Consider the following 18,162-nt stretch of genomic DNA (forward strand, 5'->3'; position numbering starts at 1 on the left):
TAATTGTAGTAATTATGAGTTTTTGTTTGTTTTTTAGAAATGCTAAAGTGTTTTATCAATACTTACAGTAGCACATCAGAAAGCACACCAAAATAATACCAGAAACCCTCTTTCTACACAGAGGATCCACAGCAACAAAATCAAATTGGTTAGGCCTGGAATGGTCAAACACGCCTGAACAAATCTGGGCAGGTGAAGACACAGTAAGAGAAGGCACACCAAGTGATACAGTGTAGTGCTCAGACTCTGGGCAGAATGGAAGATTATTTTTCACAATCCACAGATATTCCTCCTAGACCTTAGAAGCCTGCCTTGCCCCCACCTCCCGAGTCAGCATGCTCCCCCATCAGCCGTCACATTCAGGACAGGTTTGGGCTGCCCTGACATCCTCTCTAGGCAAAGGGAAGCCTGGCCTAACCAAATCTCATGTCTAAGCAAGTCATTTTCCATAAACAACTTCTGCAAAGTGTAACCCACCCTTTCCTCACATTAAAGGCTGTGGGCAGTTTCCCTCAGCTTAAGCCTGTGTGTAGGTTAAGACTCTGCATATACATAAATAAAGCTAGCTTAAGTAGCAACTTTGAGGGCAAAGAAAATGCACTCTGGTTTCAACGAGTTTCTTGTCAAGTGTAATAAATGCAAGCAAACCTGGCAACACCATACCTTTCTTCCACTGAAACTTCTTTCATCTGCTGGTGTGGTTTGGTGCCTTCCATTTCCCTGATGCTCACAGCATAGATCTTGGTGGTGTAATCGATGGCCTTTTCTCTAGCAACGTCACTGTCATAGCCTCAAACAGAAAGACACGGGAAGGGAGCAGAGTTGGCTTGCGGTGGTGCAGGAGGGGGTGTGGAGGAAGGCGCGGTCGGCACAAGGCGCTGGGCTCACCTCCGTCCTCCTCTGCGTCAGTGTCCGACTCCTCACTGTCCACCAGCTTGCTCTCCTGGGTCCCCACAAACTCCCTCGTCCAGATCATCAGGGCCGTGTCGGCACCGCCCACCGTGAGCAGCACAGAGTCGTTGTGCAGCCATCTCACGTTGGTGACGTGGGCACTGTGCCCCACGTACTTCTTGAATCTCGCGTGCTGGCCCTGCAAAGCCGGAAAGTGGCGATGACCCCACTGGGAGTCTCATTGTTCCTGTTTCTGGACTCTTTCATCCCTATTACTCTCTAGAGTGGTTTCCACTGGATACAAAGGAAACGATTCATGTGAGTAGTAATTTCCCTATATTTTTCTGGAGTGTAAGCTCCACGAGGGCAGGGATTAGCTCTCTTTCTTCCCTAAAGCATTTCCTGCCTTGTAGGTCCTCAACAGATAGTCTGTGAGGGAATGAATAAAATGTAAGCTACAGAACCTATTTCTGGAAGGAGTCTAAGAAAGTATAAAAAGCTTGCTTCTGCTCCTCTCAAGTATCAAATGTGCATTCTCCATAGGTCTCTAGTGCAAACTCCTGATGGCGAGTCTGGTTGAAATTTGAGATCAGAAGTGTCTCCCTAGTCATCCCCCACAGTGGGTTTGGTACCACAGCCCAGGCTGTGACAGAAGAGCAAGGGCCTTCTTATGATCCTGGGGCAGCAAGTAAGATTTAAAATGAACTCAACAGTTTCTGCCACAGACACTGGAAACAATTCCTAACACTAGATACGCTCAAGTAATTGATGTTAAAACAAAGTAAGCTCAAAGGAAAAGGAAAAAACAAACAACATCAACCCCCCTCAAAATAAAGGACATGAACTGAAAAATCCAATTAATAAACAATTTGACGTGGCACCTTAAAAAACAAAAAACAAACACGAAAAAACAAAGTAAGCTCCTTTTTAAACAAACGTAACCAAATAAACGGAACCCAATTTATCAGTCACTACTGAAAGCTCTTCAGACTGGCACCCAGGCCACAGCACCCCAGTGGGGAAGGGTGAGGTGAGAGCAGCTGCTCACCCCGGTGCAGTCCTGACAAGTGGTGAGAAGCCCATGCTGGCACCAGAGACCAGCTTCCATTTTTGACACACGAGCCACAGCCTGGCAAAAACAGCTCCAGCAGGAGCCACTGAGAGAGGCAGAGTTTTTCCATCCTCTCAGTGACTCCCAGGGAATACCTTAGGCAACGTGGGAAGCTGCATGCACTTTCTGAGGCCACGCGAGGGCCACTGGTGTCTCAGATGAAAACTTTATTCAATCATTGACAAGAGGCTTCCAGACGGTTTTGGACGGGCATGCTGGGAAACCTGAAACCAGCCCAGAGGCATGGCAGGAGAGTGCGTGACTTTGAAAACTCTTGGTCAAGATCTCTGTGTATTTGGCTGACCCCTAGCTGACAGCAGAGTGGAAGTGCCCACCCCTCGGCAGAGTACTAAGTCTAGAAAGATTAGGGAAGCAAGCAGGCAGGCAGCATTTCTAGGAAGCCCTCCAGAGCCACTATTTGCTAGAGAATAGGCAGAGCAAAGTAAGGATTTCCAAGGGAAACAACTGTGTGACCACGTGAGATCCAGAAGGCATGGAAACAAAGAGGACAGTCAGAGTGGCTACAGCCATGTGTCCTGCTGGTCTTCCTCCTGGAAGTGGGAACCGACCCATTTTATCAACTACAAATGTAAGCTGGTCTCTTGAGAAGAGGAGAAAGTGAAAGAGCTTGAGAAATGCCTCTCTATACTCCTACATCGAGATAGGATAGAAGAAACCAAAAAGAAAGATACGAAGGAAAAAATATTCTAAAGTGATCAGAATTAGGTAGCAGGGCAAAAGAAAGTGCCAAACAGGAGAAAGAGAAAGAGGAAAAAGTTCTAAGTCACTGAAGCTGTTTAACAAAGCTGAGATTCTTTTAGCAGAGATGATTCAAGATTCTCAGAATAGGAAACAAGATCACTGCTCCACAGCACAATAATGGGAATTCACAGTTACTAGAAGGTTCCAGGAAGCTAGCTGCTCCCCCAGGAGCAGGGTGTTTGGTGGTTCCCTGAGGGCCTAGGGACGGAGTCTCCTGGAGACCTGGCACAGCAGGTCAGATGAGCTGTCTTTCTGGGTCATCATGCCAAACTATGCATTTTTGTAACACCCATCAGGACTCACTACCACAACCTTCCTCTTCCATTGGGTCATGAAAGAATAGAGAATCTAGAATATGTCTCCAGAGTGCTGGTTGTTAACTGCTTTTAGGTGAGAAATTCCTGAGAATCTGATAAAAGCTATGTACCCTTGTCCCACATTCACAACATTTTACATATAGTTTCTCTGTAAAAGTTTACGTACAAGGTTCTTCTTTGAAGAACCATTCTCTAGAGCCTTTGACATTCTGAGAAGGAAACTTAACAACTTGAGGGTGGATTTTAAAAATGTTTGGGAATGTAAATTGATACTGCCACTATGGAGAACAGTATGGAGGTTCCTGAAAAAACTAAAAATAGAACTACCATACGACCCAGCAACCCCACTACTGGGCATATACCCAGAGAAAACCATAATTCAAAAAGAGTCATGTACCACAATGTTCATTGCATCTCTATTTACAATAGCCAGGACATGGAAGCAACCTAAGTGTCCATCGACAGATGAATGGATAAAGAAGATGTGGCACATATATAGAATGGAATATTACTCAGCCATAAAAAGAAACGAAACTGAATTATATGTAGTGAGGTGGATGGACCTAGAGTCTGTCATACAGAGTGAAGTAAGTCAGAAAGAGAGAAATAAATACCGTATGCTAACACATATATATGGAATCTAAAAAAAAAAAGAAAAAATGGTTCTGAAGAACCTAGGGGCAGGATAGGAATAAAGACACAGATGTAGAGAACGGACTTGAGGACATGGGGAGTGGGAAGGGTGGGCTGGGACTAAGTGAGAGAGTGGCATGGACATATATACACTACCAAATGTAAAATAAATAGCTGGTGGGAAGCAGCCGCATAGCACAGGGAGATCAGCTCGGTGCTTGGTGACCACCTAGAGGGGTGGGATAGGGAGGGTGGGAGATGCAAGAGGGAGGAGATATGGGGATATATGTATATGTATAGCTGATTCACTTTGTTATAAAGCAGAAACTAACACACCACTGTAAAGTAATTATACTCCAATAAAGATGTTTAAAAAAATAAATAAAATAAAAAATGTAAACGACATGGTGGTATCTTAGCCTCTCTGATAGAGTGAAGGGGAACAGCATTGGAAAGGAAGGGAGGCTATGGAAAGCAATCGGCTAGCTATACACATGGAGTTAAAGGACAGCATCAGGTTTTCTGGGATGTGGTTTAAGGTACTGGACAAATGGGTGGGCTCTGACAAAGGAGAGTCTATCTTATGGAGGCTGGAAACAATGTGATATCAGGGGACTAATACCCACATTGAGATTTTAAACTGTAAAACTGCATATATAAGGACTTATGTTTGTCATGGATTGAAAAATGCCTAGAAGAGAGATCTAGTAACTCATAGGAAAGGAGAACAAGGAAAAGGGTTAAGAAGAAGACATGACATTAGACTCTAACAAATGGAACTTGAATTTTGGACAAAGAGCTACGTGATGATAATACAGTCTCATAGGCATCACCAAGACTTGAAGACATGGTATTCAGTGCTAGAACACTGCAATGGGATGCTGTCTTAGTCTGGTAGGGCTGCCATAAAAAAATCCACATGTTGGGTGGCTTAAACAACAGATATTTATTTCTCATGGTTCTGCAGGCTGGGAAGTTTAAGATCAAGGTGCCAGCCAATTTGGCTTCTGGTGTGGGCTCTCCCGCTGGCTTGTGGACCCCTTATATTGAGCACATAGAGAGTTCCTATCTAGCCTTTCCTCAGTGTGAGTGTGCATGGGGAGAGGGAGTGAGCTCACTGGTGTCTCTTCTTATAAGGACACTAATCCTATTGGATCAGGGCCCCACACTTACGACCTCATTTTACCTTAATTATTTCTGTAAATGCCCTCTCTACATATCCAGTCACATTGGATGTTAGGGCTTCAACATATGAACTTTGGCAGGGACGCAAACATTCAGTCCATAACAGAGGGTGAAGTGTGGCCAACACACACAGAGCATTGGAGGAGTGACTATGCTAGAAATGTTCATCGGCCTGGGTCCATGAATTTGGGAGGGAAAGAGTGCCAGGAAAATCAGATGGAAAAAAAGAAGGAGAGAAGTGATACTATCAAAGTGGTTTATATGGTTTAGTGATTTTCAAATGCTTTTAAATTATGAAACTTTTTCTTCAATCAAATCTTACACAGTAGAACTCAAGAATAAAAAGAGAAACAACCCAATGTAAAATAGTGGACAAAAGATTTGTACAAACACTTCACAAATGACCAATAAGCAAACGAAAAAGTGCTTAGCATGATTAGTCATCAGGGAAACGTAAGTTACAAACACAATAAGATCACACTATCTACTCCTCAGGACAGCTAAATTTTACAAGTCTGACAACACTGAATTATCAACTGGAAATCTCTTGCATTTTTGGTGGAAACGTAAAATGATACAATCATTTTGGAAAAAGATCTGGCAGTTTCTTAAAAAGCTAAACACACATTTTTCCCAATAACCCAGAAATTCCACTCCTATATATTTATTTAAAAGAAAGAAAATATATGTCCACAGAGATTTGTCCAAAAATGTTCATAGCAGCTTCATTATAACCAAACATGGGAAAAGCCTGTATCTACCAACAGCTGTGTGGATAAACAAACTTTGCTATATCCACACAATGGAATTCCACTCAGCTAAAAAAGGAAAGGATTATTGTTACACACAACATGAAGAAATCTCAGAAACATTATCTGAGTGAAAGAAGCCAGAAACAATGGTTCCTAATTGATCATTCCATTTATATGAAGTTCTGAAACAGGGAAAACTAATCTATGGTAAAAAAAAACCTTGGAATGTTTTTTTTCATCTGAGGGTGGAGTGGGGGTGGGGATTGACCCAGAAGTTAGCATGAGGAAACTTCCTGGGGTGATGATAATATTCTATATCTTGAGAGGTGTTTGGATTATATAGGTGTATGTGTTTGTCAAGGCTCATCAAAAGGAACCTTAAAATTGGTGCATCTCAACTATACATAAATTTTACTTAAAAAATACTAAAAAAATATTGAACCCTAGGTAATGACATGCAAGTTGAAACAATTAGGGGTAAGTATCCTGATGTCAACAATTTACTATGAATCACAGAATCTAAGGGGTGGGTTTCTGGGAGTTCACTGTATCATTCTTTCATCTTACCTGTATGCTTGAAAATTTTCATAACAAAATCTTGGAAAAAATCTTACACAGAAGCTCAATGTATAAAATACAAAAACACAGAGTGACTCTGGTTGGAGCGGGAGTGGGGCCCCAGAGCCCCTACCTTGTTTTCTGGGGTTGTCCCTGAGGAGCCTTCCTGGAACTCTGGGAGGTGGAAGAACACAGCTTGAAATTACTGCGATAGACAGACAGCCCTCCTGCTCAGGCTGGGGATGTGGATGATGAACTCCCAAGACCAACACTAAATCTAGCTCAGGAGCAAGATGCAATAGTACCATGGAGATTTCAGGTATCTAAACACCTGCCCAAACCTTAGTCCACTAAAACCAGGGTATCATTAACTTCTTGACTTGTCCTGCTAGCAGTCTCAATTCAAAAAACGTAGAAGTAGTGAGGAAAATTGCTACACAGAACTGAGTTCTTATCAAATAGGAAGGGCTGATAGGTGACAGTAAAGTGATGAGTCATTGGGAGAAGGCTACCAGATGGCTTTGGGATTAGGGATGGACAATGAAGGGAACACCGGACATAATCAGAAGTGTATATTAGAAAAGGCTACCCAAAATGATAATCTGATGAGATTCTAACAAATGAAGACGGGAAGAGGAAGGCATCTAAAGAAACCAAAGTGGCTGAAGAGGTAGTTGGAGCAAATAACCAGGGATGAACACAAAAGTCTTCTACAGACAACTTTAGTACCATTTCAAGAAAGCAAAAGTCAAAAACTAAGACAACTGAAAAGGATTTTAAAGATGTAAACCCACGCACATATGGTCACCTTATCTATGATAAAGGAGGCAAGAATATACAATGGAGAAAAGACAGCCTCTTCAATAAAGTGGTGCTGGGAAAACTGGACAGCTACATGCGAAAGAATGAAATTAGAACACTTCCTAACACCATACACAAAAATAAACTCAAAATGGATTAAAGACCTAAACGTAAGGCCAGATACTATACAACTCTTAGAGGAAAACATAGGCAGAACATTCTATGACATAAATCACAGCAAGATCCTTTTTGACCCACCTCCTAGAGAAATGGAAATAAAAACAAAAATAAACAAATGGGACCTAATGAAACTTAAAAGCTTTTGCACAGCAGAGGAGACCATAAACAAAATGAAAAGACAACCCTCAGAATGGGAGAAAATATTTGCAAATGAAGCAACTAACAAGGTTTAATCTCCAAAATATATAAGCAGCTCATGCAGCTCAATATCAAAAAAACAATCAACCCAATCCAAAAATGGGCAGAAGATCTAAATAGACATTTCTCCAAAGAAGATATACAGACTGCCAACAAACACATGAAAGGACACTCAACATCACTAATCATTAGAGAAATGCAAATCAAAACTACAATGAGGTATCACTTCACACCGGTCAGAATGGCCATCATCAAAAAATCTATGAACAATACATGCTGGAGAGGGTGTGGAGAAAGGGAACCCTCTTGCACTGTTGGTGGGAATGTAAATTGATACAGCCACTATGGAGAACAGTATGGAGGTTCCTTAAAAAACTAAAAATAGAACTACCATATGATCCAGCAATCCCACTGCTGGGCATATATCCTGAGAAAACCATAATTCAAAAAGAGACATGTACCACAATGTTCATTGCAGCACTATTTACAATAGCCAGGACATGGAAGCAACCTAAGTGTCCATCGACAGATGAATGGATAAAGAAGATGTGGCACATATATACAATGAAATATTACTCAGCCATAAAAAGAAACAAAATTGAGTTATTTGTAGTGAGGTGGATGGACCTAGAGTCTATCATACAGAGTGAAGTAGGCCAGAAAGAGAAAAACAAATACCGTACGCTAACACATATATATGGAATCTAAAAAAAAAAGAAAAAAAATGGTTCTGATGAATTTAGGGGCAGGACAGGAATAAAGACGCAGACATAGAGAATGGACTTGAGGACACGGGGAGCGGGAAAGGTAAGCTGGGACAAAGTGAGAGAGTAGCACTGACATATATACACTACCAAATGTAAAATAGCTAGCTAGTGGGAAGCAGCTGCATAGCACAGGGAGATCAGCTCCGTGCTTTGTGACCACCTAGAGGGGTGGGATAGGGAGGGTGGGGGGGAGATGCAAGAGGGAGGGGATATGGAGATATATGTATACGTATAGCTGATTCACTTTGTTATACAGCAGAAACTAACACAACATTGTAAAGCAATTATACTCCAATAAAGATGTGAAAAAAAATTTTTTTAAATATAAAGTGAACTATTGGAAATACAAAAAAAAAAAAAGGATGTATTTAGGGCTAGAAGAAAAAGAGAGAAAAGTTAGGAACACTTCTTACATCAGATGGTTTAATATGAACAGAAAGCAGATTTAATGATCTCCTCTATTAAAGGGAACGCTCTTCAAACCAGAAAGAACCAAAGAGAGCTCCTGCCCTTGAGTACAGACACGTTTAAATGTGACCATAGAAATAAGGTCAGTAATAGCTGAGAGTTTAGAAACCAGGAGAGGTGGCATCCAAAAAAAAAGGTTCCTGTATCCAAAAGGGAAAACAAGTAGACTCTGGCAAATACTGATTCATGAGTTGATGCAATCCCTGGAAAATTCTAGGGTGAATTATTACACAGAAGGTTGATAAGCACTTGGAAAAGGAAGTAATGATGACTAGGTAGCAACAGGAGTTCACTGTGAACTAACTGCTTATTTTTTATTGGTTGGTTTATTAGGAGAGATTAGGGATACCAGCGACACAATTTGGCTTTCAGCAAGACATCTGCTAAGCTTTAATGATGTCTTGTTGGATTAGAGACAGAAATGTGATCTCCATGAGGGCATGGTCAGACAGATTTAAATGTCTGTTACTGATACGTGTGCATTAATGAATAGAATGCCAAAATGAAAGGGGGCTCTTGGTGGTGGTGGTGTTTAGTTGTTCTCTCTTTTTTCTTTCCATGATTTGGAACTCACACTTGTGAAATCAGAGGATGCTGGAAGGGAAAGTAAATACTTTGAAAAGGTATTTCAAAGATGTTGACAGGTTGGAACGAGGGAAAATAAATAAGATACATCTTATTTGGTACAAATACAAAGTTCTGTACTCAGATTTTAGAAAATCAATTGTATAAGTCCAAGATAGGGGATAACCTTAACATTTGGGGGAATAACGTCTATGATTCAGTTGTGTGGTGTGGCAGCCAAAAGAGTTGATGCCATCTTAAGTTTGTTTTAATACAAAAATAAAATCAAAACAAGAAGATGAGTCCTACTGTACCCTGAGCTGGTCAGATTGCATCTGAATCACCAAATTTGGTTTTACTTTTTTAAATTTTTATTTTATATTGGAGTATAGTTGATTAACAATGTTGTGCTACTTTCAGGTGTACAGCTACTATGGAGAACAGTATGGAGGTTCCCTGGGCATATATCCAGAGAAAAACATGGTTTGAAAGGATACACGCACCCCAATGTTCATTGCAGTGCTATTTACAATAGCCAGGACATGGAAGCAACCTAAATGTCCACTGACAGATGAATGGGTAAAGAAGATGTGGTACATGTATACAATGGAATATTATTCAGCCATTAAGAAGAATGAAATAATGCCATTTGCAGCAACCTGGATGGACCTGAATTTGGTTTTAGATGAGACAGTTTAAAATGGAATTGAAATGGGTAAGGGAGATTAAGAGTCACAAACTTCCAGTTACAAAATAAATGAGTCAGGGGGATGAAACGTACAGAGTGGGGAATATAGTCAATAATAATGTAATATCTGAACAAACACAGTGTTTTAGGTCAATTATACTTCAAAACAAACAAACAAACAAATAAACTCATGGAAAAAGAGATCACAATTTGTAGTTACCAGAGGTGAGGGGTGTGTGTGTGGGGATTGGATGAAGGCAGTCAATAGGTACAAACTTCCAGTTATAAGATAAATAAGTACTAGGGATATAATGTTACAACATGATGACTATAGCTAACTCTGCTGTATGATATAATGAAAGTTGTTAAGAAAGTAAATCCTAAGAGTTCTCATCACAAGGAAAAAAAAATTTTTTTCTTTTTCTGTTGTTTTGTATCTGTATTAGATGATAGATGTTCACTAAACTTATCGTGATAATCATTTCATGAGGTGTATACGACAAATCATTATGCTGTACACCTTAAACTTACACAGTGTTATACGTCAGTTATATATCAATAAAACTGAAAGAAGAAGAAACAAAAAAAATTTGTTAATGGACTTGATAAAATGGATTATGCTTAGAGGGAGGAGGGAGCTAGACACCATGTCACTCGGCAAGTGGCTGAAGGAATTGGAGATGTTTAGGCTGGAGAAAAGGCTGTCAGAAGACTGGACTCATTCAACAATGATTCAGAAGGCAGAACTTCGGCTAAAGGAAAAAATTCAGCTCAATATAGAGCAAAGCATTTTAACAGTGGAGCAATTTACAAATGAATTGGGCTGCTTTGTGTGGTAGTAAGTTCTTCATCTCTAGAAGTATGCTAGTAAAGACACCAGTCCAAGATGTACAGAAAATTCTTACTTTGCAGTTTGTGAGATGCTGGATTTGATGTCCACTGACGGCCTTTCAAGGAGGAATTCTACTCCACGAGACTCTGACTCCAACTAGTAAACATAATGTCACGAAGCTTTCTACACAGCGTAAATAACCATGATACTGTAGATTACACTATTGACTGCTTATTCCTTCAATATTTAAAAATCCACTTAGATACAATATATAGATTTGGGGTTATTAATGAGACTGAGCAAGTATATATAATAAACATGCAATATTACCTTGACAGGATATGAAAAAAGCTTAACAAAACCAAAATCATCTCCTGTGGCTAAGAGGGAATGGTCTTTGGTGAGACTGGCAGCATTCACATCAGTCACATCACTGTGCACTGGCCAGATGCCCTCACAGGTGGGCCCCAGCACACAGGTCCAAGCGTCCCACTCTATCTTCTCAATCTTGAAAAGAAGGAAGGAAAATTAATATATTTTCATAAAACCTAGAGATCTTTTTGTTTTATTTAAAAGAAACAAATGGAGGCTGAATAGTTCTAAATTATGACTTTGCCAACACCAGGCATTTGTTGTATGCTGCGGTGCCTAAGTTCTCAGCTACATTTTTAAAGTGGTATATGCATTGTCTCAATAACACTGTAGTCAAACCTCCATATATGTTCCCCTAGATAAAGTGAACATGTTGGAATTATGGACACCTGACAATATCAAAGGTTTTTAGTTCTTACCTAGACATTTATCACTGTATATGCCATAAGCTAGATCAGGGTTTCTCAGCATCAGCCCTATTGACATCTTAGGAGGGATAATTCTTTATTGTCAGGGGCCGTCCTTTTTAGCGGCATCCCTGTCCTCTACCTACTGGATGCCAGTAGCACCACCTCCCCAGGTTGTCCCCAGACACTGTCAAATATCCCTGGGAGAGGGGGCAAATTGATCCCAATTGAGAACCACTGAGCTAGATTGATCGATGGGGTTGATCATTTAGCAAATTATTTTTAAAAGTCACAGGACATAACTTTTCAAAGGACTGCTTCCTTGGAGGAAAGAGTAATAAGATTCTGCAGTAATAAGATTCTTAATATTCTTTATGCTCTAGAGAGACCATCTTAAAAGCTGGAAGAGCTGTTCATATTGTATTGCCACGAATATACATTTTATCCTTTAACACTGTTTTGTCTGAAATTCCCAAACAGAAGATTTGCAATTCATGTAGGTTAAATTCTGATAAAACTGAGGATTTTCTTTCTCTTTTTAAAAAAGAAAACAGTAACAATAACACTTTGTTATTAGACTTTCCTGGGGGATTTGATCTCATTTACTTTCATTCAAGATCTGCTAGTATACCTTAACGTTACAGTTTCTTTACATAAGCACTTTAAAGCACTGTTTAAAAGGGTATAAAAAATCATTAGAGAATTGTAGCTAAAATTAAAGGCCAGATTGCTCTCTTTGGATCTGGAAACTGCTTTCTGGTGCACATTGTTAACGCACCTCGCCTCCATTTCTGTTGTTTTCTGTTTGGTACCACTGCCTAGAAGGGAAATGACAAGATAAAGATGCAGCCAGGATTTTAGTCACAATGTGGGGAGGTGCTATACATATTTTGGCCACTCAAATTTCTCATTTAATATTCTGTGTTTCTTCTGGACACATGCAGAATTGGAACCAAAAAGCTGCGGTTCACCCAGTGACTTGGGGTGCCTGAGGCAGGGCCACAGACTCAGGTGACGTGAAGTGGTTCCCCAACAATTACCTCAGTTTTCTGAGGTGCAAGTGGAGTCTCCCCAGCTCCTTATGACACCTTCAACTGACCGCCACAAGAAAAGAAGCAGGGAACCTCCCCTCTAGTTCTAGAAACGGGCTTTCTGGCCACTGACTCCCTTACAGATAGGAGATTCCATTTCTGACACCTTCCTTGTCCATCCCCAATGCCACCTCTCTGGGGGGCACCTTTCCTGACCTCATTATATAGGGAGGAATGGGCGGTGAGCTGGTATTGCTCACCCTACAGTCACCCCAACAGAACACCCTTGGCCAGATCTGGACACTGTGCTCTGCAGGGGAAGCATGTCTAACGTGTGGGAAGCTACAGAAATCGCATTTAAAGTGGAACATTAGGAGTGAGCCCCGTAACTATACTCAATATCCTGTGATAAACCATAATGGAAAAGAATATGAAAAAAAATGTATATATATGTATAACTGAGTCACTTTGCTGTACAGCAGAAATGAACGCAACATTGGGAATCAATTATACTTCAATAAAATAAATTTAAAAAAAAAAAGAATGATCCCTGTTACTGACAAAACCCAAAAGGGGTAAATAAACTTGTTAAAACCCCTGGACTTTAAATGGCAGAAGAGTCCTCCAGGGGTGTCTTCCACAGCACCTTGCCCCAGGCAGGTATGTCACTATCATCATCATTTTGCAGAGGAGGTGACTGGAGCCCACAGAGAGGTTAGTCACTTAAATCCCAGCCTGCTTGGCAAGCAGAGGGAAAGCCGAGCTCCAGAGACTTGGGTTGCTAGTATAGAGCCGGCTTATCTGCACCATGCTGCATCAGATGAATATAAATGGACATTTTAATATTTGTCATAGTTAGCAATTTGCTGGGTAAGCTTTGTGTTAGTTTCACCATGACTGTTTCTTAAAAAAAAAAAAAATCTTTTTTGAAAAGGAAATTTTCAAAATCCTTCATACTTAATTGAAGAGCCTGATAATATTGGTAAGTAAAATGATGAACTACCTCTTTGGAGCTCTTAGTACTGTGCCAATACCAGGGTGGCCAGGCTGAGGAGACATTAGCTGGAGGGACTCCCCAACCAACAGCACCAGAGATCAGCCTCTGGAACAATAACTGTACACTGCAAAGGGACAAATTAACTCTTCATAGCCAGAGCCTGGCACTTCAGGAAGACTTAACATAAATTCCCCTTTGGTAGGTTTTTTTAAAACATAATAATTGCTCATCTGTCCCAAGTTGGCCTCATCCTCTCTTCACCATTTGGTCCGATTGCATCTTATTTTATCAGTAGTATACTTATTTGGGGCACTAGAACAGGTGAAGTGATGGAAAATGCTGCATTGTCTAGGCTGTGGAGTCACACACAGACCCCTCTAGGCTAGGATCACAGCTGCAAGGTCCTTTTACTTTCTTGGAGCCTTAATTTCCCTGTCTGTAAAATGAGACTGATAAATATCAGGCGAGGCTGTTGTGAGGATTGGATTATAGGTATATGAAGTGCCCGGCACTTTCCACAGATGTTCAGTGAAGGAATGACATAATTTAAAATATCCCTTACTCAAGGCTATTAAAGTTTCCCCATATAAATAAGTTAAAATGAAGACTGATCAAAGATAAGTAAACTGGAGTTGGAGAGTGAGATCAATCGATCCATTAACAGTTTCCATTAATACAATGCCATTATCCATAACAACTTGGGTTTCTTATGTACTGCACATATATTTCCTTTAGAAACAATGAAAATATTATGAATGGACATGAGTCCAGATGTCTCTGGGAGTACATTAGAATACCAGGATTGTTTATATTACTGGCTAACTGAAGCTAGAGAGAGGAAGACGCCTGTCCCTCAGTGGCGTACCCTTGACCCGTTTTCCTCTAAGGAAGCAATATATCCTTTTCTTTCATCGAAGGTTACATAGCGAAAAAATGAGTCAGATTGTCTCCTGGGACTAAAAGGATGTCCTTAGTGCTAATCAGGCAATGACTTTTTGGCCATCAGGGTTCACTACATGGAAGCACTGTGCAGACTGAAAGACAAAAGCAGCAAGCCTTTAGGAAGAGCTTTTAGGAAGGCGTTAGTTCATGGATTCAAAAATTTTATCTAGGCTTTGACTTCAGCAATTAAAAAATGGTGTATGTGGCTAAGAGCACGAGGAAAATATGGAAAAAGGAAACAGTTTGCTACATTAGGATGGTCAGGTTGTGGAATGTTTTGTTTTGAAAAATAATTTCTCTTGTTGTAGAAGGTATTTTTACTATTACAAACAGTAACCATTGAGAAAGCACGTTTCAAAACTTTATGTTCATAAAAAGCTTTGCATAAAATGACAGGACATGTAGAATGGGAAAAGTAATATGTAGCATCCAAATTGTTAGCTCAGTCATTGTCTTCTGGCAGAGAAAAATTAAGCAGAATGCCAACTGTGCATTGCTACGTTTGTGGTATAGTAAATCCATATGTCCTCAGAAAGTAGGAAACCAGGCTAAGCAGTCAGATTTAAGAAATGGTCAAGCTTAAAGATACACAAACTATAACTCATATTAGTGAATAATAATTGATAGGTTTTGTTAAAATGCACATACTAAATTTTCATGAAATACTTTTTAAAAAGCTTTGTGTCTGATTGTTACCTCTGAAGGTCTTATTATATGCCGTTTGCCTCTTGGAGCTTCAAAAAAGAGTTGTTCTTTGGCACCTGAATTAACTTGCAGTAATTTCCCTGTTATGATAGAATAAAGTAGGAAGACAATTAAACTCTGCATTTATCTTTTTGTTATAAAGTGATGAGCATGATTGCAACTATTTTGATTCATTTTATTCAAAGTCTCATAAACTGAGTAAATATATGTTGAATGATCCAGAAGTGCATGTAAAGACAATTACATGGCAGGGTACAAACTCCAAAGCTATGATTTTTAAAAATATGAACCTCATAAAATCTGACCTTGGACATCCTTCAAAACTAGAAGAATCAAGCTTGCTGTGTTTTACTCTGTTGCACTGAAAGTAGCTATTTTTCCAAAGCCTGACAAAAATTTTTTTTTTGCTCTTTTCCCCTGTTGCCTCCTAGCACAGAAATGTAGTAAAAGCAAACTGCTTTGGCAAGAATTATGGCACTGGAAGCAAGAACCTCGTAAGCATTTGTGCTTACTAGGATATAAATTCTAAATTTGCCCTTTAACATTTAGAAACAGGAAGACAAGGACACATAAAACAAACTGTAAATGCTCATTCCATTCCCCCCTTCCTTTTTTTACTTGAAAATTTATAAAGAAATCCAAGATTTTTCCCAAAACAAAATGTTGAGCAAAAATAGTCTTTTGGTTGTACGTAAATTTTTAATCTTGGATTCATTTTGATTAACGTTGAAAAAGATTAGATTTCTTAATTCTCCTCCTATCATATCAATGATCCTTTATGGCCTGAAAATTTAAATGACTCAAAAGATCTACTTTCTAGTATTTTTTCAGCGTGTTTTAAACGATGGAAAGTCTCAAACATATATGGAAGTAATAGTATAAAAAAGCCCTATGGGGCCAATGTCCAGCCTCAATGGTCATTAGCACATGGATGGCCCTGTTGCAGGCACCTCCTTATTCCCTCACCCCAGATGACTTTGAAGCAAATGTCAGATATCCTAACATTTCATCGGCAAATAATTCAGCGTACATATGCACACTAACATTTCCTACTCTCTCTCTTTCTTCCATAACTATTTATATCTAGTTGCCTTGAAATGTCCTTCATGGAAAAAATAATAGCAAAATAAGAACTCCGTGTTACATCATGTTCTTTAAAGTTTAAGTGGGTACCACCTAGGTCTGAAATCTAGTTTGGCTAAACTTCAGGAGTTGCAGGTCTGTTTCTAAGTGACTAATTAAAAACAAGGTTCTCTCATTTCCTAAATGAAACCTGAATCATTTCCAGTTCGCTGAGTTATATAAAATAGTGATTAGGGGGTTTGCCTTGGCTGTGAGGAGCAAGTAAATTGAAAACGTTTTCTCTGAAATGGGCCCATCTTCCTGACTTTATGGCTCAACATACACAAATCAGAAAAGAAAAAAGGGAGTTAAATCAGCTTTGACTAGTCAGCATTATATGAAAATGAGTAATCAGTATTTTTCCAATGAATTAGATATATCTGCAAAGTATACTTTTAGAATTCTCAAGAGTGACTGCAAATAACAAAGGATGTGGGAAAAGGATTAAAAGATTCAATGAAAACATTCTTTGAATATAGATAATTTTAGATGTTTTTGGCCATGAGATCGATACTAAGAGAACTCAAAGGACTGTAGCTCTAGGATAATCCTAACAACTCACTTTACACCACAGTTTCAAAGATCATACCTTACTTTAAAAACAAACCAAAAACTATAAAAATAGCTCAGTGAAGTATTTTCTGACTGCAGGAATGTTTACAAAACCACTTCTGCAAGCACCAGAAATGCTTTGCAGCTCCACAGACACCTGTGGGTACCTACCAAGCCCACGCCCTTCCCTGAGAACTGCCCTCGACCGTGGACTGGGCCCCTGCGGTCTTGTCTGCACTCTGGAGGTGGAGGTTGACCCAGGAGCGACCAGGCTGGAGACTGGGCTAGGCAGTCAAATCCTCTCTCCTGGGAAATTGGAATCTTAGGCTGAATCAGTGGATGCCTTGCTGAGAGGAGATGTAGCCTTTGGGACTGGGGGTGGCATTTGGGGGCAACAGAAAGTGGGCCTTGTGCAAATGAATTAGGGAAAGCTGGCCTGTGCAGAGAGAGGGGCCACAAGCAGGCACCAGACCCAGGAGAGCAGTGGGCACTGAGACGGGCTGCCTCAGAGCAGGAGAGGAGGGGAGGGGAGCTCCCCGGCTGGGTTCTAGGCGTCTTCTGATTCATTCCTAAAGCCAGTTTCTTGGGAGATGTTGCTTCCTGCTCTTGGATTCTATGAAATATCCGTATCTTTCCAATAAAGTCATTCTTTATTCTTATTTTTAAATTTAAGCTGGCTTGAGTGGGTTTCTGAAATCAAGGATATGAAGAAATTTTTAAAAAATCAATTATTCTTGTGTTAGGAAGGTAGCATTATGGGTGTGTTTTTCCTCCAAATTTTCTTTACTACTGTTATTAAACTGTATTTTTTTTTTTTTTTTGAAGCACAGAGGAACTATTTAGGTCACCACTCCTTTTTTTCCCACTGCCTGCTGCTCTGTAATATATAACCACGGAAATATTGTGAGGACAGGAGCAGAAGCAAAGAGCAAAAAGTATAATTTGCCCCTGAATAACAGTAACCCTATTCTTTTAGAATCCTCACATTTTTATTAACTAGAAATGCCTATTCACACAGAATAAGAGAATTGAAAGAGATAGCTGTCCCCATCACTAAGCAGGTACAGTAAATCACACATATTGCAGGTGCCTAGAGCTTTATAATCCAGAGCGATTCATACATGTCACCCCAGTTGCTATATAATTTACAAGTTAGAACAATTCCAAAATTGGTACTAAATATACCAAACACATCAGGCCATTTGCAATGAAAATGGGAATGAGATGTCCTATCATGGCTCAAACTGTTAGTTGGTAAAAGATCTTACAGTCCTGATATTTCTGGAAATGAACTAACAGCAGCTAGAAAATACCCTTCCATGTTTTC

At 39.9% G+C, this 18,162-nt stretch overlaps 1 protein-coding gene across 14 annotated transcripts in view; it reads right to left on the bottom strand.

The window, feature by feature from the left end:
- The window catches only part of EML6 (EMAP like 6), a 351,593-nt gene that overhangs the window by 49,561 nt on the left and 283,870 nt on the right, over positions 1-18,162 (bottom strand). For all 14 annotated transcript variants that reach the window (XM_082426244.1, XM_082426236.1, XM_082426246.1 and 11 more), the window contains 4 exons: positions 15,153-15,241; positions 11,038-11,214; positions 889-1,090; positions 664-790 (listed from right to left, as the gene is read on the bottom strand). In XM_082426244.1, the coding sequence (XP_082282370.1) occupies positions 664-790; positions 889-1,090; positions 11,038-11,214; positions 15,153-15,241 (595 nt within the window). The remainder of the gene's footprint in view (positions 1-663; positions 791-888; positions 1,091-11,037; positions 11,215-15,152; positions 15,242-18,162) is intronic.

The sequence above is a fragment of the Balaenoptera physalus genome (genome assembly GCF_965194825.1).
Source record: "Balaenoptera physalus genome assembly, chromosome: 15".
NCBI lineage: Eukaryota > Metazoa > Chordata > Mammalia > Artiodactyla > Balaenopteridae > Balaenoptera > Balaenoptera physalus.